This window comes from Fusarium redolens (genome assembly GCF_020744475.1).
Source record: "Fusarium redolens strain MPI-CAGE-AT-0023 chromosome Unknown BKA55scaffold_6, whole genome shotgun sequence".
NCBI classification, from domain to species: Eukaryota; Fungi; Ascomycota; class Sordariomycetes; order Hypocreales; family Nectriaceae; genus Fusarium; species Fusarium redolens.
In genome coordinates, this window is record NW_025763669.1 from 996,533 (window position 1) to 1,019,821 (window position 23,289).

Here is a 23,289-nt window from a genome sequence, read left to right on the forward strand (position 1 = left end):
CGGTACCTGTGTAACGACTCCAGACTTTCAGTCGGTAATATGTAAATGATGGAGCGGTTAAGGTTGCAAATGATCGGGAGACGTAAAAGATGAAAAGGAGAGTCAACGTAAGGTACAAGTTAGAACTCCAAATTTATCAGTTAACGCAAACAGAATAATACGACACAAGAAAATACGAGAGCCATGAAAGGCTCAAGGTAAGAGTGTACAGTCAAAGCTTCCGCCTCGGAAGCCACATCCTCCTCCCATCGCTTTTAAACTCCTCAGCGCAACTTTCAATTCCAGCCGCAAGGCGTTCGTAACCCTGCTGACCGAAGCCACATTCTCCTGGCGACACGGTTCGCTGTCTCAAAGGTATCCTTAAAGTGGTTTTCGAATCATGTTGAGCCGTGAATCCTGCAGTGTTCCGCCGATCGTATGATATGCTTCCTGATCCTATGCTTTGTCCTCGCCGTACTTTGAAGATTTATGCATCCGGGGATCCCAAGTCTCCGGCTGATTTCTCATGAGCGTCGTCAAGCCTGTCTATTAATTTCGTTTGTCGAAAAGATCCAAGGACTGCCACTTCCTCCTTATCTCTAGAAGAAGAAGTAGGCAAGCAGGAAGCTGACCAAGCAAAGAATGGCCGCCATCTGCACAGGGACACCTTCGACGGTTTGGGTGACAGCTTGGGCGGTCTGCGCGAGAGGTCGTTTGTCATCATCGCTAGAGGCGGACTTGACGTTGCGCTGTCGAAGACCGCTATCCTTGAGAGCCACAAGCTGCTGTTCCGCCTGGGCAAGCTTAGCCTTAAGCTCCTCGTAGGTCAGCTCTGCAGTCTCCTTGATGGCTGTTGTAGCTTGAGCAATGGTGCTCTTGACTTCGGAATCCTCGTAGGTAGATTTGGGTTTCTCGTCCTCGTAGGAGGATTCCTTGGGTGATTGGTAAGGAGGGGGCGCTGCCGAGGATGAGGGCGACTCATCTCGAACGCCAGGTGAAGAAAATGTACGCGAAACGTCGGGAGTGTCGTTGATCTAGATTATACGATTAATTGTCAAATTCCGAATCCGAGTCGGTGAGACTTACGCCGTTAGCAATAGCCTGCTTGTTAGGTGTGGACAAAGGTCGGTTAGGAGCTTGGTCGGCGTCGCCAGCCGCGAGCCAGTTGACTCGAATCTTGCGCTCGATAAGGTGGGCTTTGTCGGTTGTTTCAAGCTGGTAATTTTGTCAGTTTATCCCAGTCTGGAGTTTGAAGGCGATTGGCCACGTACGACATTGGCAACGCTGGCAAACTCCTTATCGGCGGTAATGGGGGCGGATTGGACAAGGAACTTGTCACGGCACTTCGCGTCAGGAGCGGGATCCTGCTTCATAGCTTGAAGGAGGACTATGTGATTGTTAACGGCCGTCGGAATGCGCTTTGAAGAGCAGACTCACCAGAGACATCGAAGCTCTGGCCGGCCTCGATGCGGCCTGCATTTGGTCGTACACAGTATCTAATGAGGTGTCAGGTATGCGATCGGAAGGGCTCAGTTAGAGGGGCAAGCATACTGTTTGGGGGCGGTGGTCTTGACCTATACTTCTTGTTAGTAAAGCCGCCGTATGGGAATCGCCGATCGACTGACCTTGAAAGCTACGGGGGTAGGGTTGGGATTCTTCAGAGTCAAGGTCTGGGAGACCTCGGTGGTAAAAGGGCCTAGCAATCATGTCAATCCTCGGAGGCCCGTCATCGTTCATCGCAGATCACGCACGTCTAAAGGACAGCTCAAACGGCTCGATATCAACCGACATGTTGACTTGTTATCGTGGTAGCGGTAAGAAAATGCTGAAGTTGTTGTGGTTTGTGGTATCGCGCGATGGCTCCTCGGCGGTAACCAAGTGGAAACGTGGCAACGGGAGGTAGAGTACAGTATGAATGTCGTTGATTAGCAAAGGGGGGAAGTTTGATTAAAGGTAAGTTAAAAGTATAGCGACACGAGGCAGCACCGAATCGATAAGATTTGAGGAAGTTGGTCGCGTGGGAGAAGGAAGAAATTGGTGACGAAATGAAAGATTAGTAGCAGTGGAGTGGAGTGTGGTGAGTTGAGTTGAGTATACCTAGGACTCGACGGGAAGGGGAATGGAAGGCAGGTTGACGTTGGTTTGTGTCTTGGTATCTCCTACGACGTAATTGCTTCTGCTATGGCGCCCTATTCCTATTCCCAGTTGAGTCGGCTCAACTTCAGGTGGTTGCTACAGGGCGCACGAGCCATCAGGGGGCTTAAACTCCGCTATCAGTCACTATTGGATCTCGTCCATGCTCCAAAAACTGTCATTGATTTCATAGATATCCATCGATTGAACGTTGATGAAGCCACCACATACCTTATTCTCATTCAAACGTCATCTTTGCATTTTACCTTTGCTGTTTACTCCATTGACCTGCCGTTGCCCACTATCTTTTCAAGTCTCCGTTTGCTGTCCACAAAAAAGGGTCCAGCTGGTCCATGATATGCAGGTCCTTGTATTGGTAAGCACCTGAACGGTGAAGCGTCTCAAATCAGGGAAGTGAGGGCATCATGGCACATGGTATGAGAACAGATGTGGAGGGCCGAGGCAAACGTGAGGTAGCGTCAGTGCTTGGCAGGTCTGTTAGCGCAGCCGTCATGAACTCTCTATTCTTTGTTGAGCATTGACAAACATTCTCGAACGGTTTTGATACCCACCTCCATATAGATTGAAACAATAAACGACAAGGAATGAGCATAGTGATATCTTGTGTGGAGAATAGGTAAGTTTCGTTAACTGGTCTGAAGTAAATGAGGTCTGCGAATGAGTTGAGTTGATTTGAGTTAACACTGCAGACCAAAAAGACTTGACACGAGGACTATATATAACAACTGGTTAGCAAGCCTCCTAGGTTTATTTAAACTTGACCAAGTACTTTTCTTACTTGTAATCGAAGTCTCGAGTTTTCCTACATTCTATTCTTGAGCCTAGGTATGTGAAAACGTTTCTTCAGAAGTCAGCGTGTGGGGGTTGTAATAATCCTTGGATGAGTGAGTTCTTCAATGACTTCAGTTGCTGCCCAAGCAAACTTCGTTGAATATTCTCGAACTGATGAGACTCGACAGGCTGTGCAACTCTAGAACGAAAAATTCTTCCAAGTGGTGAAACCTCCAGTGCATTTTATTGACTCTAAATGCTGACAAGAACGTGGTCAGCTCGTGGGTGGTGGCAGTCGGTAGTTATAAAGGCTGAGTTGCGTTGCAAACATCACCAAACGATGCTCAACTCAGGCACAAGAGGCTTCAATTAATGAGCAGTTGGCGGCTGGAGCGATGAACGACTTGACTAAATATCACGACATCTTAACCAACCGCTCACACTTAAAACTAGCAACTGTTCGAGGGATAAGCCGTCTAAAAATATCCTAAACATTGAATTCCGACGCTACGGATAAGTCAGACTCAGCCTACCACAGTCCCCCAAACTGAACAAAAAGGTGGATAGCAAGGCTCACAAGAACGCCATCTGCGGGTAGGACCCTCGTATTTGATCGACACGAGGCGGTGCCACGGGCGGTTACTCCATTTCTCTGCTCCTACGTTACAGTAGGAGTAGAGAATCGTCCTACGACTGACTGAATTCTTCTGGAACAACCGCTTATGGCGCAAATATGTGTGTCCTACTCCTGTCTTAAAGGGTGCAGTAGGGCTTCTCGGCACTTGGCTTTGGTATTTATACGAACAGATCTCCAGAGTCAGGTGGACTGAATCCGAGAAGATCAGCTCTTTATACGATATCTAGATAGATCTCTCGTATCTCTTGCAGTATAATACTCGATATTAACCCAATATTGTTTCAACCTACCCTTGCACAACTCTCACCACTTTCATTATGGGCTGCAACAACTCTCGCCACATCCTCGAGATGGAGTCTCGACCTATCCGTCCTGTCACCCTCTCAAGCCATTCAGTTGGCTCTGTCATGACTCCCTCGTCCATCTTTCAAGATTTTCCCGAAACCTCAGAACTGAGTCGACAACAAATCATCGACGCCTTCCAACACATGGCCGAGTACCTGAACGAATGCGGTACATATGTAAAGTGTGCTGTCGTCGGCGGTGTTGTGAACACACTCTATCTACGTCACAGAGAGACAAGTCCCGACGTCGAGTTTCTTCTTCACGATCCTGCCTCGAAAGAGTACATCACCCTCAGCAATGCTGCCAGTTTCGCCAACAAGAAGGCTCAGGGAACTCTCGGAGAGCAGTGGTTCAACAACTCGATGCAATTCTTCGTGCCTCGAAATGTTCAAGTTGATATTCTTCAATGGGCAAAGGACCAGCGTGAGGTCATCTTCGAGCATCGCGGAAACTACGGCGGCTTGACAGTCTATGCTGCCCCGTGGGACTATGCGCTGTGCAGCAAACTCAACAGTCTCTACGACAACATCCGAGCCGATGATATGGAAGATGCAGTTGCATACCTACATCGATATCTGACTCTTACTCAACAAGAGTCTCTCAATGGAAACCAAGTCAACGACTGGTGCAGGAAGTACCATCAAGATGTTTCGCGAGAGGTGCTGAATCGTCTTGGAGAGGCATATGCTCGAAAGCACGGCAGCTGGCCGCTTCAGTGGTGAAGACGGTTGCGAGAGGACTAAGAATTTGTCTGAATGCTATATAGACGGCATGAACTTATGATGATACCCAAGGCTCATTAGCGAGCCCACTTAATGATAATAGCTTGTTTGAATCGGTAGATACTGGTTGCATAGATATGAAGTGTGACTGTTTGGTTTTGTAGACTTTGTTCTATGAAGCTTGTCTCTTGCAAATGTTCGTGTTTGATTGTGTTTTTCCCGGCTTCTAGTTTGTCAACCTGGAGGAAATAAAGTCTTAAGCTGTAATATCCATCATGAGAAGAGTGAGAAATTACTATATCGGAATTTCAGTCATGATTACGCCCGTGCTTAACCGTAGTAAACCCGGCGACGTCACTGAGGCAGCGGCTTGAATGACGTTCTTAGGCTTCACTTTACCTAAGCTTTGGTTCTAGCATCAAAGGACAACTCAGTGCATAAAGCATATTCCGCTTCAATTTATTCTGGACTGGGAATCTTTGTCTATTCCACCAACTTACTGATACTCAATAACCAAGATCTCGTCTCTTTTTGTTCTTTCCAACTTCATCTACTCATCAATAGTTGCCCCTCATCCAACCCCACTACCACCAACTGTAATTAAACAACACCGCCAACATGCCTTCCGATCTCGATACCTTGCTCGATATGGGCTTTGACAAGGAACGTGCTGAGATTGCCGTCAAGAAGACTGGAGGCCGTAAGTTACAATATTCCATGACTCGTTTCACGCTGACTTTAGTAGTTCAGGGCGCTCTTCAGTGGCTTGAGGATAACCAGGACAAGCCTATTGATGAGATCAAGGCTGCTGCCGCTGCGAAGGAAGAGGATGATGACGACGAGGATACGGAAGCCAAGATCGCAGAGCTCGAGACTGGCACTGCCAAGTCCTTGATCTGCAATGATTGTGGAAAGCGATTCAAGAACCATGATCTGGCTACCTATCACGCGACCAAGACGTATGTCAACCTTGCATAAACATCTGTCGGAGAACATTTGACTGATTGAGACTGTAGCGAGCACACTGACTTCTCGGAGTCAACAGAGGAGATTGCCCCTCTAACTGAAGACGAGAAGAAGGCCAAGCTTGAGCAACTTCGCGAGCGTCTCGCCGCCAAGAGAGCTCTTCAATCTGTCAAGGACAAGGAAGATCACAAGCGCAACGAGGTAACAAACTCATCCAGTCGCACCATTCGCTAAATTCTAACCTGTCGTAGCAAATTCGCCAAAAGTCTACCAAGGAGAGCCAGGAGGCCAAGGAAGAGCTGGCCCGTAAGCAGGCAGCCAAGGAAGCAGCCCAAAAGCGTCAAGAGAAGCTCGAGGATCAGGAGGCCAAAAAGCGCATCAAGGCAAAGATCGAGGCCGACAAAGCTGAGCGACGCCGAAAGGCAGAGGAGGCCAAGGCAGCCCGTGAGGGTCGAGCTCCTCAAGCCGAGGCTGCTGCTCCTGGTGGCGCTGCTGGTGTCGCTGCCGCATCCAAGCCCAAGAGCAACCACAACGAGGCCCGACTTCGACTACAGACCGATGGTGGAAACATCACCAAGACCCTGCCCGCTGAGACAACATTGTTCGAGCTGGCGCAGCAGCTACAGAGCGAGACAGGGAATGCTGTGTCAAGCTTTACGACTACGTTTCCCCGCAAGACCTTTGAGGGTGACGTCGATTTCTCCAAGACCCTGAAGGAGGCGGGATTGGTTCCGTCATCCGTCCTGATCGTCAAATAAATCTCTGACGTAGACATGAAAGATTGTGCATGGCGCGGCGTTGGTGGGGACATGGGAGATGAATCTGTAGTACTACGAAGAACAGAAAAAGTCCTTTAGGTAGAAATAGAACAGATGAAAGACGGCAATGATTCGTCTTGGTCACAATCACAATCGCTGGCACTCTGGCGAGATAGTCACGCTTTGAAGAAAACCCAGTTGAACTCAAACCACCCATGGCGGGACTTTTTTTTATCAGAGCCGTATGAATTGACCAATTCTCCCTCCGCGAAACTCCGTTGAGTGCGTTCCTCATAGCATCGTATGAAAGAAGCTACTCTGTCCAGGGCGCAGGTTACAGTGCCCGCTCTCCATCCTGTATGATCGATCGATTGGAAACCCCGAAGCCATGCAGTCGAAGTACAAAGAACAAGGAAACAGTCGTAGCGGCGTAACTTCTTAGTCGAAGAGACCGAAGCCCATGTCCTCGTCAGACTCCTCCTTCTCTGTAGTGGTTGTCAGCAATCCGCAGTCATTTGTCGAGCTTCGTGGGTAGACATACCCTCCTCCTTGGCCTCCTCAGGGGCAGCCTCCTCAGCGGCACCACCAGCAGCGGCGGCACCACCGGCAGCAGGGGCAGCACCGCCACCGGAGCCGACGTTCACGAGAAGGTCCTTGACATCCTTGCCCTCGAGAGCCTATTCAAATAAAATCCGTCAGAAAATCGTAGTCCTGGATATGGGCGCATAAAATCGCTGGAATTATCGGTTCGTACCTTGGCGAAGATGGAGGTCCAGATGGGCTCAACCTCCTCGACCTTGGCGGCCTTGATGAGGGTCTGGAGCTTGTCGGCCTGAAGAGTCGCGATGACGATGTTAGCTATCAATCACCTCACGCACACACAAACGTCGACAGAATCGCGGGGTTAAAACGTACGGTGATCTCAACACCGTCGTCGGCGAGGATCAGGGCCGCGTAGGACGAAGCGAGCTCGGCGTGAGACATTGTGAATGATTTTGACGTGCGGGTGGGAGATTGTAAAGTCTGCACGAAGTCGAGTCGGTTGTAGTTTGAAGTCGGAATATCACCAAATGGATGCTTACCACAGAAAATCCTGGTCGAAATTCGGTTGGAGGGCTTCAAGACCTAAAGGAAAAGTGGAGGTTCCTATCGATTTGAATTAATCCGCTCCGTGGGTGCAGAGTGAGTGAGTCACGCCTTTGATTGGGTGGTGAGTAACGAACCAATGAGGATTGTTTCCAGGAATGTTGTTTGTGAAGGCGCTTTTTACCCCACCTTTGGGAAACAGACAGAGACATCATGAGAGAAGATGTTGTCTATGAAGACATGATCATAAGAGGATGATTACAGTTTAATATCATATATTGTATAAACTACAGGCCTATAGTTCTCTGAGTGCATGGCATTCAACCCCCACTGACGTCTGATAAACAATCAATGGTAAAGACTAATCCTCTATCAACTCCTCTCCTTTGCCCACCATCGCTTGTTGGGAACCCCCACTAGCAAACAGCTTAGCCGTTGTCGTCTGGCTCAATGCCGCAGAGTGCAGACGTAGGGCGTACCGAGTACGGTAATAGGTGAAGTGACTGCAGGACCTGATGGAGGGGTCGGTCTAGGCCTTCCAGTTGCCATGATTAAGTGACAACATCCATTCTTGGTCGAGGCAAAGAAGATCAGGTCCAGCTGAAATGAACTGAACTGGACTGGCCTGTAACCGTGATATCTTTTCTCCACGATCTACCATCCACTAGTCAACTTCTTCCGTCATCAACTATTTTATCTTCCATTGCATTCTCATCTCCGCATTCTCCCTCCAGACTAAGGGACGATTCTTCATCCATCGCTTAGTTAATATCTTGTGACTTGTATCGCGCCTACGTTAGTTAGTTCACCACGACCTCCCCACCAAAAGCCGACTCAACTTCCCTGGATCTTGAGCCCCGCCGCCACTCGTCGACTTTCGTCACTCCTCGGAGCCTCGGAGACGTTGCGCAAGGCACAAACAACAAGCCAATACACTTCCAAGCTCAATAGCGAAAAACTACTACTCTTTCAATCCTTTACATCACATAAATCTCTGCGATACACCCATAGGGAGCTCGGAAACAGCATCTATCAACATGGAGACTCCAGCAATCCCAATGCCGCGGGACCCCCGGGAGCAAGCTATCCTCGAGAAGCTACAGCTGGTCCGAGATCGCCTACTGCTTCTTAAGCAGGATCGCACAAACTACATTCGAACGCAGGATGTCATGCCATTGTTTGATGAGACCATGGATCAGGTCAAGGAGTTGGCGGTTGTGCGCGCCGAAAGAGGCGATAAGGAGGAGAACAGATGTATGTCACCGTCTTTGTCGCATCCAAATGCGAACATGCTAACGATGTTATTCCAGTGGACAAGGTCTTGGAGAGCTGTTTCCAGCTGCTATCCCTCTTCTATCTCACGATCGGACGAAACAATGAGGCACCAGCAACATACGCTATGACCTCAACTGTCAAGCGACTACTCGATCACCTCACCGAAGCCGAGCTCTACTCAGCCAAGGATCTCGGAAGCATCAAGTCTACACTCGAGGATCTGTCTAAGAGCATCCATGATGCCGCCACTGATCCATCACCCGATAAGCGACACCCTCCATACATGCTCGCACTACTTGAGAACCGCGTTGCGCTCTGCAACTCAACCTTGTCGCGACTTCAGAAGAGGTTAGAGCGATTGCCAGATTACCTGCTGGAGGCTCATGAGAAGCTCATTTCGATCTTGCGATCGATCTCGTTGGCCAACACCAAGTCCAAGGTGAGCGAGACTGGAATGGAATGGAATGTTCCGAGATGTGCTAACGTTACTAGTTCTCCACATCCGAGGTCAAGAAGCTACGGAACCAAATCTTGGAAATTGGCGAAAAGCACAATGGGGGCACGTTTACCGCAGAGGATGGAACTTTAGAGGAGGGAGGTGAAGTGCTTCGAGACTTGTACCACCGCTGCGTCCGCTGGTCGGACATGGTTCTTGAGAGGTGAGATTGGCGATATTTTACATGAAGATTTACTGACCATTTAAAGACAAGGAGAGGTAGCTGAGCAATGGCGACCAATCTATGACCAGCTTATCCAAATTCGCAATGACCTCGAGAAGCTTTCTCTTACACAAGCATGGTCGCTCCGAGAGACGGATCTGTACGATTTCCAACGGCAACTTGACAGAATTGATGAGAGTCGACAGAACGGGAACTGGGTAGACGAGCGGGGGCGACCAGCTGATCTGTGGACTCAGCGAACTTTGCTGTACCTGATCCGACGGTCGTATGCGTACATCTACTCATTTATGCTGGCATCCGAACCAGTGTCTGAAGCTCTGTTGCCAGTTTACAACCAACTGCAGACACTGAAGCGTTGCCTCGTTGAGGTCAAGAAGAACGGGGGTGTCTCCTCTGTGCGGGAACTCTACCCCTACAGCATGAAGGTATGTGGATGCATCGTAGCATAGCCTGGATCTCTCTAACATGAAACAGCTCAACTCCCTTGATAACATGAAAGTTGACGGCAAGTTTGTGGTAAATGGCGACATTCCCGAAGGACAAGGCAGTGTTACCGAATTGTTGGCCGAATGCTTTGATCTCAACTACGAATTGAGAGTTGCAGCCGAAGAAGCAGCAGAGAGCGGTTCAAACGGCAACGAAGCTTAGACCACGCACGACTTGGTGGCAGGCCATACCAAAGGAGCATGGATATGTCAGTGTACGATGGCGTTACTATTACTTGAATTGGAATCGGAATTTTATAGGTCAGATAGCTCTTCCTCGCGGTTTTTGATAATGGCTTGAGCTCGCTTTCGTTGAGCTGGTAATGGCACTGGTATGCAGGGGTTATTGAGGGTCGGTATTAGCAGGCGGTAGGGAATGACTGATCACAAAGATTCGAGGTTTCAGCAATTGACGGATGGACAACAGGAACATCATGGTGATGTGTCATGATAACTAGCAGAAATGGTATCAGTTCACTGTTCTGAATAGGGGCTCTATCGTGAGTCTATGGTAATGGTATTGACTTTGTGCATTAGTTCATTCTGAAGGCAGCCTTGAAGGGGTAGATTTGGACCTGCATATCACATTAGCAAATTGTTCTCTAATGGATTCACGTTTCGTTTACCTTGTCCATGTCCCAGACGCCTGATGTAGCATAGATATCTTTGCTAAGTTGCTCTCGGACCTCTTCTACGGATTCAGCAATACAGACAAGGGTGCTGCCAGCAAAGTCTAGGCTGTCGACACTATCGTCTTTGGGAACACTGTTTAGAATGGCACCTAGACACAGCATTAGTCTCATTGTTAGGATCCAGCTCCTAGGCCTGTTTGGAGGAATACACACCTCCCATCTTCCAGCTTCCATTCTCAACGTTGGGAACCATGTTCTTAAAGTGGGTTCTTCGGCCTGTTAGCTCAAGCCACATGTAATACAAAATTAAAAACTCACCCTCGAACCTCGAGTCTCTTCTCCCGAACATTGGGCTTGTCATGGACGACTACGAGAAACTCGTACTTTCCGGGAGGAACGGTAACAGATGAAGAAGCCATTGTTCGGATAGTAGTGAAGCGAGGCGCAATTCTAGCTCTAGAGAGTGAGAATGCAAGACGAGAGTTCATGTTTGGGTTATGGTGATGTTGTATTTATATATCGAACGAAGGATGAGGTGATATGGAGATGGCTCCGAGTTGCGGGGTGGTGATTGCCGTGATTGGTGGGGTAAGCTTTGAAGGGCGTAGGAATTGATGATGATAGTGCGCCTTTGGGTTGATATAGTGGATTATCGTGTCTTGGCCTTTAATTTCAATACTGGGATCTATTCTTCGTGCTATCATTACTTGAATTGGCACGTATAATGAGTTCAATGGCTAATTTTGAGGTACTAGGTGATCTACGTCAAGGTTAAAACATCCCGAGAATACTAAAGAAGACTACCCGGCTCAAGGGTCAGACGTACTAGCAAATATATATCCATTGTTAGATATGCTGTTAGATCAGCCTTGTTGATCTTCAACTCATCTGATTGGGAAGTTTCCGATGTGGCAACTATACCACGAAAATGGCGGAATATAACGTTTCTGATCCTTACGGGATTGCACTTTGTGGCTTTGTTCCTGCAGTGTCGACGTATAATATCAACCAACTAACGGTTGGTTCCAGTTATAACCTAGTAATGGATGTGCCGATGTGGGAACTACCATCGATACGAGGGATAAGTGAAGGTTGTTCTCAACATACTTCTTATTTGTAGACCTCGGTTGACCCTCTTCGCAAAAGCAACTGATTGGACAGAGGATTGCAAGTAAATTAATAACTAATCTGATCTTGGGATGGTCCATGCGAAAAAGTGAGACGAAGCAAAGTTTCCCATATCTTTAGGGTAGGATCGTCACTTGCAGCCATAACTCGCTCGCTTTCTGTCGACTTATCGTACCCAGCTCTGTGAATTAAACTGCCTACTACTAATACAATACTTCACTTAAATCAAATCTCATCGATCATCGGCAGCTAGTGCATCTAAATACTAAGGTAGCTCCAGATCGGAAAGTGGAATGAGCTGGCGGAATCTCCTTCAGCTCTCCCTAGTTATCGTTTATAACAGCTCAGATTCCCATTGATTCTTAATCTCGATATTAAAATTCGATGTCTCTATTCAAAAGCCATTACCTCGACATGGAAGACACTGAGCTGCCATGCAAACGTGCACCAAAGTTGTTCCACAAAAAGTCCCGTACAGGGTGCCAGCAATGCCGAGGTCGTCGTGTAAAGGTAAATACATACTCGCCTCAGTTATAAGTAATTGCATACATTCCATAATTAACTTGGTACTCTCAAGTGCGATGAATCAAAACCTACATGCTCGCATTGCGATCGTCTCAGCTTGCGATGCATCTATGATCGAAGCCCCCCATCACCATAGAGCACCAGATCGTCAGGTTCAAGCCCGACCAACACAGCCATTGAGTCTCCAGAATCAGATTCTCGAAGAAGACAGGAGCTCAAGCTTTTCCATCAGTATATCACTGATACGGGTCCTTCACTCGCTTTCGATGAAAGCGCGAAACACTTCTGGGTGACCGCTCTGAGTCGTCTGGCCTCGAATCCGATGCCCTGCTTTACTGCATGTACATGGTTGCTGCGCTGCATACCGAGAAGCGCAGCACCTTTACTGATCTTGAAGCTAACGATATATGTGCCAAGTATCTGAGCTTAGCGATTCAAGAACACCATAAAGACTTAACGGAGCTAAGTATACAGAATGTCGACTGCGCATGCCTGGCTTCTAGCATGCTTCGCATCCACAGCTTTGCTCGCCTACAAGCTCGTCCTCTAGAACCACATACTCCTCCTCTCAACTGGCTACGTATGTCTAACAGTATCAGAGATCTATTCCTACGAGCTTTGGATCTTGTCCAAGACAACCCCGAATCTGTCGCGTACGTCATGATTGATAGTGTGTCCGAATTCCTTAACGACAACCAAAGCGAAGAAATGCGTCGGGATTGGAAACACTTACTCAGTCGTGAGGAACCTCACAAGTTAGAGGAACCGTGGGACTCTGAGACGGAAGTCGCATATGCTGGAGCATTGAGTGTATTAGGGGGACGTGGAAGACCATGGGAAGTAAGAAGCATAGTGCAAGGAGCGTTTGCCGCAAACTCATCGTTTTTCCTATGCTTCTACATAAGCGCTTCGCCGATATGGTAGAAGAGCTTCGGCCAAGGGCCCTCGTCATACTCGCACATTACTTCGCGCTTCTATCAACGGTCAGTAAGCACTGGTGGATAGGCGACTCCGGGTTTAGGGAGGTTCGAGCAATTTGCCTGATTGTGCCTGAAGAATGGCAGAGTTTACTTGATTGGCCAAAGAGGATTTTGCTGGAGCAAGATGTAACTATGGACGAAATATAACAGCGGCAGTTGAAGATGTAGCCTGATATGAGATTACGTGAGAACCTTAAGCTGTTAGTCGTGATCGTCAACACTAGTGTAACTCAGCCACTACATTACCATCATCGCTTACACTTGTTCTTAGTTACTTATGATTGGCTGAGAGATGATTTCGTCGAATTCGTTTCCTCATTGGGATTCGACGTCGAAAATGCTTTCCATAATGAAGAAAGGCAGTGTTGAAGACGCAGCCAGAAATGGAGTCACGGTAATAGGTATAATAACGTAGAAATATTCGTGCTCTTGGCAGTCTTTATCGAGACAGACATCACAACTCACAACGATTTCAACCCTTTTCCTCCTTCGAAATGACAGACTCTACCTCAGCGGCTAAACTAGCCATTTACATTATTCTCCTCCAACCTGCTCTGTACTGCCTCTTCAAGCATGGAAAGACTGGATTTATAGGATGGCTTTACGTCCAGATATTCTGTGTCCTCAGAATTGTTACTGGTGGCATTGGCCTTCATGAAACAGACAGCTCAACTGGATCAATTATACTCAACAGTATTGGTCTTTCTCCCTTGCTGTTGGCTGCTTCTGGAATCTTGCACGAGGCGTAAGTACCGACCTCCAATAGTTTCTTGCACTCCATTGACCATTGGTTAGTCGACGTGGAACGAACCCTAGACTCAACAGAAAACTTGATGTTATTCTCGAGATCAAGTATCATGGTCTAGTTGGAGCAGCTATGGCCCTCATCATCGTGTCTGTTGTCGGTTTACAAAATGGTGACTCTATTTCCACCAACAAGACCTTGCTCAAGGTTGCCTCTGCACTCATTGCATTGGCATGGTTCCTTCTCGCGATCTGGGCTTTGTGGTCTCTCGGAAAGTGTCAAAGATCATCTACAAACAACCGTGTATCTTCCTTTCGCGGTGGTAAGCTAGTAAGCCAAATCCTTTACCATCGCCAAAATCGAGACGCGGATACTGACACTTCCAAGCTTATGTATGTAGTCTTTATAAATCTTCCCCTCCTTGGGTTGCGCCTTGCATATGGTATCGCATATCTCCAGCTTAAGATCTCACACCCAACTTCAGGTTTCTTGACCTCGAAAGCAGTTCAGGTCTGCCTGAGTGTTGTACCAGAGATGCTGATCACGACGATTTTCCTCTTGGTTGGAGTTATGACTCGAAATCTGAAGCATGAGATCAAGAAACTTGACTCTGCTCTTCCAGTTGGCGACGAGTACGAGATCCAAAGGTGACTAATAGAGGCCTAGTCATGAGCGCACTGTTTATCATACTGGTCAAGATTTGGCATTTTGATAGATTTGTTTGCAATGGAAACTCTGGTCTGGAGACTTCAATCAAGGATATCGATGTAAGTGGGAGGAGATTATTCTTGTATACTTGTATATTGTAGAGTTTATTACATATTTGTTAGTAATAAATTGCAGTTTCTTTTGTCGAGTATAAACCGTCATCATTTTCGCATCTCCGAAGGCTCCGATATTTCTCATTAGAAACAGACATCCTATGGTTCCGTTTTCATGAGCAATTGACTCAAGATGGAAAAACAGAAGATCGCCGATATACGGAGGATGGGACGCGATGTCAAAAAGCTAAGCCGTGCCCCATCGATGAGGTCAAATGATGATGTATTTATTTTCAGGGGTAGCTCTGCTAAGCGAGCGAATACCTGCTTGGACCCTGACCCAACAACGAGACCCTGTTTTTAAGCAGTCAATGCCATCGGGAAACTCGGCGAATCTGATTCTGTCTTGTTCCCGAGATTATAAACTTTCCGAAAACTCAACGTCACTGTAATGAACCTGTAGCATTTCTAGGGCCTGAGCATTATGATGAGATCTCTTTCGTTTTGTTGAGGTCGTCTGCATCGTATGTCATCATGCTGTGTATCATCCTTGCTAGTAAGATGGATATGGTGGATATATCGTGCCATGATGGATTTCTGGGGTCACTGTATCTGGGGATGAAGACTACAATGAAAGAAGAGGTTCTATCTATGCCTCAGCTCGCAACTTGGCGGTACAGAATTTTTCATATCATGGGTTCAAAACTTACATCATAACTTGATTCAATCGGCGACTACCGGACGGACCGGAGTCGTTAAACCCGGGCTGGCTCCGCTTCAGCTCCGAAGCTTCGGCGTTGGTTCTCCGTACTGCGCAATTCGCCCCCCACGGGGATCTCAGGCCTCGAGATGAAGCAAGTGAATTCGGCCGCAACGGACTCGAGAAGAACTGAATAGGTAATATGCCTTGCTTGCTAAACCTGGTCATACTCTCGCCTCATGAGCAGTCACACCACTTATGACAAGCCAGAAGTCGCGCAATTGCTGGCGGGGGAGGGGTCTAAGATAGATGCGTCTGTACCTTAGTAGATGCTGGTTAGGTCACCTGGCAATTGGATTGTGTCAGTGGAGGCTCGTGCACGCATGAGGTGGGATCTGAATGTGATATAATATCTCAGCTTCACTCTCTTTCTTTTCCCAACCATACTCACACAATTGAACAAACATACCACTACTACTCAACAATTACACACAATTACACACAACAACTTATGCCATACATTCTACCCGGAAACCACACTTACCTCCCATCCCCATACAAACTACGGAACCAGCCTATCATGGCTCCCTCAGTCTACATCCTCCTGCAGCGCGACACAGAGTCCAACGTGACAATCACCTCTGTATTTCTTGATCTTCAAGACGCCAACGCTGCACTTCTTCACCAAGCACAAGAAGCAGGCGTTGACCCTGCGAGCGCCAAGCCCGTGGACGGAGACGCCAAGGACTCACTTACCAAGGCACCGCTGCGATGGGAGGCAGCTGATGGCACAGCGGCTTGGGTTGAGCGACATACTGTGACGAACAGAAAGGTTCATGCACCGGGTGCTGAGAAGCCCGGATTGAAGAGGAATGATAGTCGGCTGTACATCAACGATGACGATGATGTTATTGAGGTTGCGGATCATGATGGACAATACGATTAAGGGAAAAGATATCGGATATGAGATTAATGTGGAGGAGTTTGTCGGCATCTTACGGGACGGGATATAAAACGAGGGGAATGGTGGAGGTCATTGGTCACGATCATGACCAGGGAATAAACATGCTAGACAGCGTGGGATAAATCGATTTTAGCCGCATTTAAATAGCGATGCTTTATCAATTTTGGAAACAATTTCTATCCAACTTCTTCTAGACTCTCTTCCTGTAATCTTCTAAACTTGAAATCTATGCGACTGTAAAACAAACAGCACATTTACAGCTTCGCCTTGGGAGCGCTCATCATGGTCTCGGCAACGATTCTTCGCTGGATCTTGCCAGTTGCGGTCTTGGGCATGATCTCGGTGAAGTAGATCTAAATCACTGTTAGCACTTGCGCCCTCTATGAGTTGAGCGTATTTCAGAGAAACTCACCTTCTTGGGCACCTTGAACTTGGCAGATCGCTCAGCGACCCAAGCCTTGAGCTCCTCAGCAGTCAACTTCTCGCCATTCTTGAGGACAACAGCAACACCAATGTCCTGACCGTAGACCTCATCGGGAATGGCGAAGCTGACAGCCTCGCTGATCTTGGGGTGACGGGTCAAGACATTGTCCAACTCAATGGGGCTGATCTTCTCGCCGCCCTTGTTGATAAGCTCCTTGATACGGCCGGTGATGATGATATAGCCATCCTCGTCCTTCTTACCCTGGTCGCCTGTTCGGAAGAAACCGTTCTTGTGGTAGGAAGAAGCATTGGCGGAAGGGTTGTTGAGGTATCCCTTGGTAACGTTCTCGCCAATGATGCATATCTCACCCTCGGAGCCTTGAGGAACCTCCTCACCCTGCTCATTGAGAATCCTAACCTCAACACCCTGGCCAATACCAACAGTTCCGGCCTTTCTCTTGGCGGGAGGAAGAGGGTTGGATGTCATCTGATGAGCAGCCTCAGTCATGGCGTAGGCCTCAAGAACAGGGGCGTTGTATGTCTCCTCAAGCTGCTGGAAGACGGTAGGTGACAGAGGGCTGGAGCATGATCGGATGAAGCGAATCTCGGGCTTGGGGCTTGGAGGAGGGTTCTTAAGCAGGATCTGGTGGATCGTGGGAACGGCAGTGTACCAGTTAGCCTTGTGGGTGTTGAAATCTGTCCAGAATTCCGAGGCGGAGAACTTGGTGGGAACGACCATGGAGCCACCGGTGAAGAGAGGAGCGAGGAGACCACAGAGAAGGCCGTGGACATGGAACAGAGGCATGACCAGCATGGTTCGGTCCTTGGATGTGAGTTGGTATGTGTTCTTGATGTTGTCTATGGCAGAGTCAGTAAATGGGGTGAAAGGAGGTGTAGTATAGCGTACTCATGGTTCGGGTCAGGTTACGGTGAGTGAGGGGGACCTATTCATGTGAGTATAGACTGTCAACGAGAATCACAAGTAAGTCTACTTACCACCTTGGGTCGCGAGGTAGTACCGCTATCAAATTGTTAGTTATGGGCTTATATCATAGTTATCATGAGAACTTACCTGGTGTGAAGGATAAGAGCAACATCATCAGGCTCAGCTGTGAGGACCTTCTCCTTCTTACCCTTCAGAAGACCATAATCCTTGACATCGAGCACAACCTCGCCCTTGGCAGCGTCCCAATAACACTCAGCGACAGCAGCGTTAAACTTCTTAGCAGCCTTCACACTGGCCGCACCAGCAGCCCAAGCACCCTTAGGAACAAGCACAATAGCGCTCTTGACATCTTGGATGTAGAACTCAAACTCATCCTGCTTATAAGCCGGGTTAAGAGGCGCCGCGATACCGCGCTGCCACGAAGCAGCAAGGAAAGAGACAATGAACTCGTACGAGTTGACAAGCGCGATAGATACGGGCGCGGCTTTTGTGATGCCGAGATCGGCGAGCTTGCGCTGGAAGGCGGACACGTCGGTCTCGAGGTTGGAGTAGCTAATGGTGAGAGCCTCGGGCTTAGATGGCACGATAATGGCCGCTGCGAGCGGATTGCTCTTGTCAATGGCTGTTTGGAGTGTGAGTGCCATGGTGATTAAGTGAGATTGAGGTTTGTCTTGGCAAGGGGTATCGCTGATAAGAAAAGACACGATAATGACTGAAAGGACAACAACTGACGATGAAGAAGTAGAGTTGAGAGAACGGTTTTAGATAGTAATAACGGTCTGATAGTTTTAGTTTCGCATAGGCGAATTTTAGGAATAAGGCACGTGGAAGAATACGCCAACCCGGATTTGTGTAAGAGAGACGCTATCCTTGTATTAAGCTATGTATAAATCCATCTCTCCCTGGTACTTTAATAGAGACACCCTGGTGTGTCATAGTAGCGCTCATATTTAATCGCTATTGTATAGTAAAACCGTAGTGTTTGCTGAAAAGAGGAGTAGAGTGTGTCTGGGATGCTAGATGAACTTATAATAAGTTATATAGGAACTCCCAGACTGTCCAGAACTTTGCTGCTATGGGTTCCTGAACGTGTATCTAAACCGACTAAAATAAAATTAGGATCATATTGATATGTCTATACCAAGAAACTTACCCAGATACCGCAAGCCGAGCTGACATATTGGAGCATCTCCTAGATGGGATGGCGGAACATTCTTCTATACCAGGGCATATTGGCAACTAGATAGTGAGTTACTGGCTTGCTATAGTAAGGAAAAAGACTTACTAGCGGCATCTTTGGCAATAGCTCTATCGTACAAGTGTCGCTGCATCTGCTCAGTAGAGGGGTATTGGCCCCGGAGATGAGAGTCTGCTGGAGGCGCCAGGAGCTTTGGAGGCGGCGATCGTCGAAATAGTGAGGTAAAGATTGAGCGAGAGAATCTTGGAAGCATTTTGATATTGGGATGTCGAGAGACAGAATGGTGAATAGTAAGTGATTAAATGAGCTGATATGGTTGGTGCTGTTATGATGGAGTTGTGAAGTTGAAATGAGCGAGCAAGCTTAATGAAAATGCGCGGCGCCTGGCAAGACCAATGGCCGACTGTGGGGCGCTTTATCGAACCTACATGAATGCGACTCTGACAAAGTGTCATGCGGCTCAGACAGGAAATCGGCAAAGTCTTCCCAAGCCTAAATTGAAAGGTCTTGGGCTTGCTCAAAAAGTCAATGAAACCCTCCTCGTCTTCTCTCCATCAATTCCTAGACTGGCGTCGAGCTGGGGCGCATGATGGGGGCGCCCCCAATATTTCTTCATCGGCGGGGTTTTAGGCTCTGAATGCTGCAAATTAGGGGCGCTAGAGCCTAAACTGACCACCTACTCCATACCTGCAGGGTCGGGCGTTCTATCGGCTGCCCACGCGGCGCGGTGCGGCGGCGCCTTCTTCCTTCTTCATTAGTCTACTCTTCAATTGTAGTTAACTACCTTTTAGTTATTGTATCCTCATAAGCTGCGCCTTATCTTCCCCCGCTATCGCTGGCTGTCATTGTCCATTATAACCTCACTTTTACAAATAACCACCAATTCTAAGCTTATTTCATAACTCAGGCTATTACCTCTCGACACATCTTCGGCCTCGATTCTGCGATCTCGTACATGTCTCCGTCTCATCCGCGCCGACCGATTACCCCTCGCTCCTGAGATCGATTTGAATACATACGTTGCCCATCATGGCTGAGGTGGACGCGATGCCCACATTTGGCTCAGAGCTCAAGGTTGGTTGCCTACTTGGCTAACGGTAGCCTGTTGTTGATAATTCATCATCGCGGCCTCCTTTTTGTCTTGCGCCTGCATTGGAAGCTCCTTTCACCTGCTCTCTCAACATTCGCATGGCTAACAGACAGCTTCCTAGGATGGCTTCAAACCCGCGAACGCATGGCTCGGTCATGGTATCGCCTGGCTTGAAGATATACAGCAATTCTACCGCGAGCGCGCAGCCATCGAGAAGGAATATAGCGCAAAGCTTACAGCACTTGCTAAGAAGTACTTTGACAAGAAGAACAAGAAGACGGCCCAGCTTAGTGTAGGAGACACTCCTGCCATGACGCCCGGCTCCCTCGAGAGGTACGAACGTAATCCCCCATGAGTTGGCTTGAAAACACGCTGATCACTGTGCGACAACTACAGTGCTTCTTTGACCACATGGACAACCCAGCTTACGACGCTCGAATCCCGCGCCAACGAACATGACCGTTACGCCAACAATCTTATTTCCCAGGTCGCCGAGCCGCTCAAGTTCTTTGGCGGCCGTTTCGAAGAATTGCGCAAACGACACTCCGACTATGCCACCAAGCTCGAGCAGGAGCGCGATGCTTCATATGCCTCACTCGCCAAGACAAAGGGTAAATACGACACTGTCTGCCAAGAGGTCGAGTCTAAGCGTAAGAAGACCGAGTCGCATTATGACAAGGCCAAGGCTCAGAATGCCTACCAACAACAGCTATTCGAGATGAACAACGCCAAGAACACCTATATCATTGCGATCAATGTTACGAACAAGCAGAAGGAGAAATATTACCACGAATATGTACCTGAGGTTATGGATAGTCTACAGGATCTTAGCGAGTTTCGAACGACGAAGCTGAACAGTCTCTGGACAGTCGCGACCAACCTCGAGTCTGACATGTTGCAACAGAGCAACGGTATGGTCCAACACCAGGGTACCGAGATCCAGAGGAACTTGCCGCATCTCGACTCCATGATGTATATTCAACACAATATGGGAGCGTTCAACGAACCGCCCGATAAGCATTTCGAAGCCAGCCCGGTTTGGCACGATGATGGTACCATGGTAGTTGACGAGACCGCAAAGGTCTTCTTGCGCAATGTCTTGGGCAAGTCCAAGTCACAACTAGGAGAACTACGGAGGGAGGTTGATAAGAAGCGAAGAGAGGTTGAAAGTCTCAAACAACTCAAGCAACGAGTAAGGGAAGGAAAAGAGAAGAAGGACGAGGTGGAAGTTGTTCGCATACTCTTCTCAATGCAGGAAAATCTGCATTCTATTGACCGACAACGACTGACGGCTGAAGTCGAAACATCGACAATCACATCTGTGGTGGGTGATGTGACGTTAGGTGCGAAAAACCACAACTTCAAGAGTCAAACGTTCAAGATTCCCACAAATTGTGACCTGTGCGGGGAGAGAATTTGGGGACTGAGCGCAAAGGGATTCGATTGTCGAGACTGCGGCTACACATGTCATAGCAAGTGTGAGATGAAGGTTCCCCCTGACTGTCCTGGCGAACAGTCCAAAGATGAGCGCAAGAAACTCAAGGCCGAACGCCAGGATGCCGCGAATAAGCTCCTCAAGCCCAGCGCTACGATGACATCGGTGCATTCTAATGCCTCAGATGGACCCGAACTCACCCGTTCCAATACCATGACGTCTCTAAGCTCTCACTCAGCGCGCCCATCTCTATCGGGGTCCATATCTGGGCAGCTTAGCCCATCAGAGGAGACACCACCAGACGCAGGACGACCAAGCATATCTTCGGCCAAGTCATCTGGCACCTTGCGCAAGAACAGAATCATGGCTCCTCCGCCAGCAGCTTATGTCACAGGTTCGGGCGCTGGTGAGACAAATGGTGGCGCGAAGGAGGAGAAGAAGGGCAAGATGCTGTATGCATTCGAAGCTAGTGGTGACGGTGAACTTACAGTACAAGACGGCCGGGATGTGGTACTGCTGGAACCTGACGGTAAGTCTATAGCTTGAGCGATTCAGTGACATATCTAATTGTACCATAGACGGCTCCGGCTGGGTCAAGGTCCGCGCAGGCTACAAGGAAGGCCTTGTTCCATCATCATACGTCGAATTTACCACCGTCACTACACCGGCTGCTCCCGCTCCTGCAGCCCGACCATCATCTACTTATTCCACCTCAACAACATCCTCCCTAGCACCATCAACGAAGAAGAAGGGCCCCGCAGTAGCGCCCAAGCGCGGCGCAAAGAAGCTCCGTTACGTAGAAGCTTTATACGAATACACAGCACAGGCTGAGTCAGAGCACTCCATGGCCGAAGGCGAACGCTTCGTCCTTGTGCAGGATGACCCCGGTGATGGCTGGGTCGAGGTCGAGAAGGCGGGCGTCACGGGAAGTGTGCCTGCGAGTTACGTGCAGGCCGTCTAGAGAACGAGCAGGGGTTGCAGATGCGGGTTTTGTCGGCGCACGATGAAGTCTACTTGAAAGTAGTTCCAACTTTACCTTGTACCGATTTGGTTTCTCAGCATGAGACCTGGTTCGAATGTATATATGAAGCGGGCAAAGCGGAGCTGCATGATTCTTCCCAAAAGAAAGAGAAGGGAAGACAGGAGCTATGTATATTTTGGGTTAAGGATGCGTTCATGGGGAAGAGGTACATAGTGCATAAACTCGGGGTTCAAAATGGAAGACATGCTGAGCTGTATTGGTATGAGCTTACGAAGCAATTTGCGGTGTCTTTGCCACTCTACCGAAGTTTCCGGAAATAAGAGTCATAGCATCACGAGCACAGAAAAAAGCCAAGGAGAGAGTTTAGAGGACGAAGAGCTTGATTTGAAACATGAGAACGCCAATAGCGTTCGATATGAGAAGAAAAAGGATGTGTACAGCATCCGTCTAGCATATATTACAGGGATATTACAGATAAAGAAGCTCAACCGTCCGACACCATTGGTTCATTTCTCATGCATACTTTCAGGTATACGATCCCGTTTCCTAGCCCCTAATCCATCTGCCATTCTTTCATTGATCATATAAATTTTGCGTGTGCATTGCGGTTGTGTATCAAATAGGAGGGGGATATCATTTCTTTCAGTTCCAGTACCTTGGAATAAACGCCGTGCCAAAAAAAAATTGAGAGTAAAAGTGCAAAGAGTCAAATCAGGACTCATACTTGATGTGAAACCATGAGCCCCATGCATAGAGCCGAACGCCGAGTGGAGTGTGTATAAGTTGAGAGTGAAAGGAAAAGGAATTGTGAAGAAAGAAACTTCGCGGGAATACCAGGGATTTGTCTGATCCAGACCGCGTGTGATCATGTTCATCAGATCTTGATCTTCTGCTCATGGTAAATTCAAGTTGGGGACTGCCA

General features: G+C 48.3%; 11 protein-coding genes across 11 annotated transcripts; 7 read left to right on the top strand and 4 right to left on the bottom strand.

The window, feature by feature from the left end:
* Positions 1-154: 154 nt before the first annotated feature.
* BKA55DRAFT_315234 (PapD-like protein) lies at positions 155-1,965 on the bottom strand. Its single transcript, XM_046185661.1, has 7 exons — positions 1,731-1,965; positions 1,605-1,675; positions 1,531-1,553; positions 1,417-1,475; positions 1,251-1,366; positions 1,066-1,194; positions 155-1,013 (listed from the first exon to the last, which is right to left on the bottom strand). The coding sequence occupies exons 1-7, from the start codon at positions 1,768-1,770 to the stop codon at positions 579-581; spliced, it is 873 nt and encodes a 290-aa protein (XP_046050967.1). The 5' UTR covers positions 1,771-1,965; the 3' UTR covers positions 155-578.
* A 1,893-nt stretch (positions 1,966-3,858) lies between these two features.
* Positions 3,859-4,608, top strand: BKA55DRAFT_592726 (uncharacterized protein; the record flags this gene model as incomplete). The annotated part of the gene is made up of 1 exon (XM_046195433.1): positions 3,859-4,608. One exon carries the CDS (start codon positions 3,859-3,861, stop codon positions 4,606-4,608), a length of 750 nt encoding a protein of 249 aa, XP_046050968.1.
* A 618-nt stretch (positions 4,609-5,226) lies between these two features.
* Positions 5,227-6,332, top strand: BKA55DRAFT_688416 (ubiquitin-related domain-containing protein; the record flags this gene model as incomplete). The annotated part of the gene is made up of 4 exons (XM_046199205.1): positions 5,227-5,308; positions 5,354-5,567; positions 5,625-5,775; positions 5,826-6,332. 4 exons carry the CDS (start codon positions 5,227-5,229, stop codon positions 6,330-6,332), a joined length of 954 nt encoding a protein of 317 aa, XP_046050969.1.
* A 438-nt stretch (positions 6,333-6,770) lies between these two features.
* On the bottom strand, positions 6,771-7,316 carry BKA55DRAFT_508043 (60s acidic ribosomal protein-domain-containing protein; the record flags this gene model as incomplete). Its single annotated transcript, XM_046187388.1, has 4 exons — positions 6,771-6,817; positions 6,874-7,009; positions 7,087-7,164; positions 7,248-7,316. 4 exons carry the CDS (start codon positions 7,314-7,316, stop codon positions 6,771-6,773), a joined length of 330 nt encoding a protein of 109 aa, XP_046050970.1.
* A 648-nt stretch (positions 7,317-7,964) lies between these two features.
* Positions 7,965-10,474, top strand: BKA55DRAFT_564007 (uncharacterized protein). The gene is made up of 5 exons (XM_046192450.1): positions 7,965-8,672; positions 8,729-9,132; positions 9,186-9,352; positions 9,399-9,798; positions 9,848-10,474. Exons 1-5 carry the CDS (start codon positions 8,456-8,458, stop codon positions 10,019-10,021), a joined length of 1,362 nt encoding a protein of 453 aa, XP_046050971.1. The 5' UTR covers positions 7,965-8,455; the 3' UTR covers positions 10,022-10,474.
* BKA55DRAFT_688419 (uncharacterized protein) lies at positions 10,392-10,978 on the bottom strand (the record flags this gene model as incomplete). Its single annotated transcript, XM_046199206.1, has 4 exons — positions 10,392-10,433; positions 10,485-10,639; positions 10,704-10,759; positions 10,809-10,978. 4 exons carry the CDS (start codon positions 10,976-10,978, stop codon positions 10,392-10,394), a joined length of 423 nt encoding a protein of 140 aa, XP_046050972.1.
* A 1,054-nt stretch (positions 10,979-12,032) lies between these two features.
* BKA55DRAFT_592729 (uncharacterized protein) lies at positions 12,033-13,270 on the top strand (the record flags this gene model as incomplete). The annotated part of the gene is made up of 4 exons (XM_046195434.1): positions 12,033-12,128; positions 12,280-12,432; positions 12,516-12,910; positions 12,961-13,270. The coding sequence occupies 4 exons, from the start codon at positions 12,033-12,035 to the stop codon at positions 13,268-13,270; spliced, it is 954 nt and encodes a 317-aa protein (XP_046050973.1).
* A 61-nt stretch (positions 13,271-13,331) lies between these two features.
* On the top strand, positions 13,332-14,677 carry BKA55DRAFT_674301 (uncharacterized protein). The gene is made up of 3 exons (XM_046198051.1): positions 13,332-13,868; positions 13,919-14,198; positions 14,256-14,677. Exons 1-3 carry the CDS (start codon positions 13,618-13,620, stop codon positions 14,517-14,519), a joined length of 795 nt encoding a protein of 264 aa, XP_046050974.1. The 5' UTR covers positions 13,332-13,617; the 3' UTR covers positions 14,520-14,677.
* Positions 14,678-15,909: 1,232 nt separating this feature from the next.
* BKA55DRAFT_537815 (uncharacterized protein) lies at positions 15,910-16,275 on the top strand (the record flags this gene model as incomplete). The annotated part of the gene is made up of 1 exon (XM_046189967.1): positions 15,910-16,275. One exon carries the CDS (start codon positions 15,910-15,912, stop codon positions 16,273-16,275), a length of 366 nt encoding a protein of 121 aa, XP_046050975.1.
* Positions 16,276-16,439: 164 nt separating this feature from the next.
* BKA55DRAFT_564015 (uncharacterized protein) lies at positions 16,440-18,480 on the bottom strand. Its single transcript, XM_046192451.1, has 5 exons — positions 17,789-18,480; positions 17,713-17,737; positions 17,624-17,660; positions 16,706-17,574; positions 16,440-16,646 (listed from the first exon to the last, which is right to left on the bottom strand). Exons 1-5 carry the CDS (start codon positions 18,304-18,306, stop codon positions 16,548-16,550), a joined length of 1,548 nt encoding a protein of 515 aa, XP_046050976.1. The 5' UTR covers positions 18,307-18,480; the 3' UTR covers positions 16,440-16,547.
* Positions 18,481-19,889: 1,409 nt separating this feature from the next.
* BKA55DRAFT_507905 (uncharacterized protein) lies at positions 19,890-22,346 on the top strand (the record flags this gene model as incomplete). The annotated part of the gene is made up of 4 exons (XM_046187371.1): positions 19,890-19,934; positions 20,072-20,283; positions 20,347-21,914; positions 21,964-22,346. 4 exons carry the CDS (start codon positions 19,890-19,892, stop codon positions 22,344-22,346), a joined length of 2,208 nt encoding a protein of 735 aa, XP_046050977.1.
* Positions 22,347-23,289: the final 943 nt, after the last annotated feature.

Bases quoted from the DNA above. Each gene is read 5' to 3' on its own strand.
- BKA55DRAFT_315234 (XM_046185661.1), bottom strand. From the start codon at position 1,770: ATGTCGGTTGATATCGAGCCGTTTGAGCTGTCCTTTAGAC. The intron at 1,554-1,604 runs GTCAGTCGATCG...CAAGAAGTATAG, and splicing joins CTACCCCCGTAGCTTTCAAG to GTCAAGACCACCGCCCCCAA. The intron at 1,195-1,250 runs GTACGTGGCCAA...CAAAATTACCAG, and splicing joins TTGCCAGCGTTGCCAATGTC to CTTGAAACAACCGACAAAGC.
- BKA55DRAFT_564007 (XM_046192450.1), top strand. From the start codon at position 8,456: ATGGAGACTCCAGCAATCCCAATGCCGCGGGACCCCCGGGAGCAAGCT. The intron at 9,133-9,185 runs GTGAGCGAGACT...TAACGTTACTAG, and splicing joins TGGCCAACACCAAGTCCAAG to TTCTCCACATCCGAGGTCAA. The intron at 9,353-9,398 runs GTGAGATTGGCG...GACCATTTAAAG, and splicing joins TCGGACATGGTTCTTGAGAG to ACAAGGAGAGGTAGCTGAGC.
- BKA55DRAFT_674301 (XM_046198051.1), top strand. From the start codon at position 13,618: ATGACAGACTCTACCTCAGCGGCTAAACTAGCCATTTACATTATTCTC. The intron at 13,869-13,918 runs GTAAGTACCGAC...ACCATTGGTTAG, and splicing joins TCTGGAATCTTGCACGAGGC to TCGACGTGGAACGAACCCTA. The intron at 14,199-14,255 runs GTAAGCCAAATC...GACACTTCCAAG, and splicing joins CCTTTCGCGGTGGTAAGCTA to CTTATGTATGTAGTCTTTAT.
- BKA55DRAFT_564015 (XM_046192451.1), bottom strand. From the start codon at position 18,306: ATGGCACTCACACTCCAAACAGCCATTGACAAGAGCAATCCGCTCGCA. The intron at 17,661-17,712 runs GTAAGTAGACTT...TCACATGAATAG, and splicing joins CTACCTCGCGACCCAAGGTG to GTCCCCCTCACTCACCGTAA. The intron at 17,575-17,623 runs GTACGCTATACT...ACTCTGCCATAG, and splicing joins TAACCTGACCCGAACCATGA to ACAACATCAAGAACACATAC.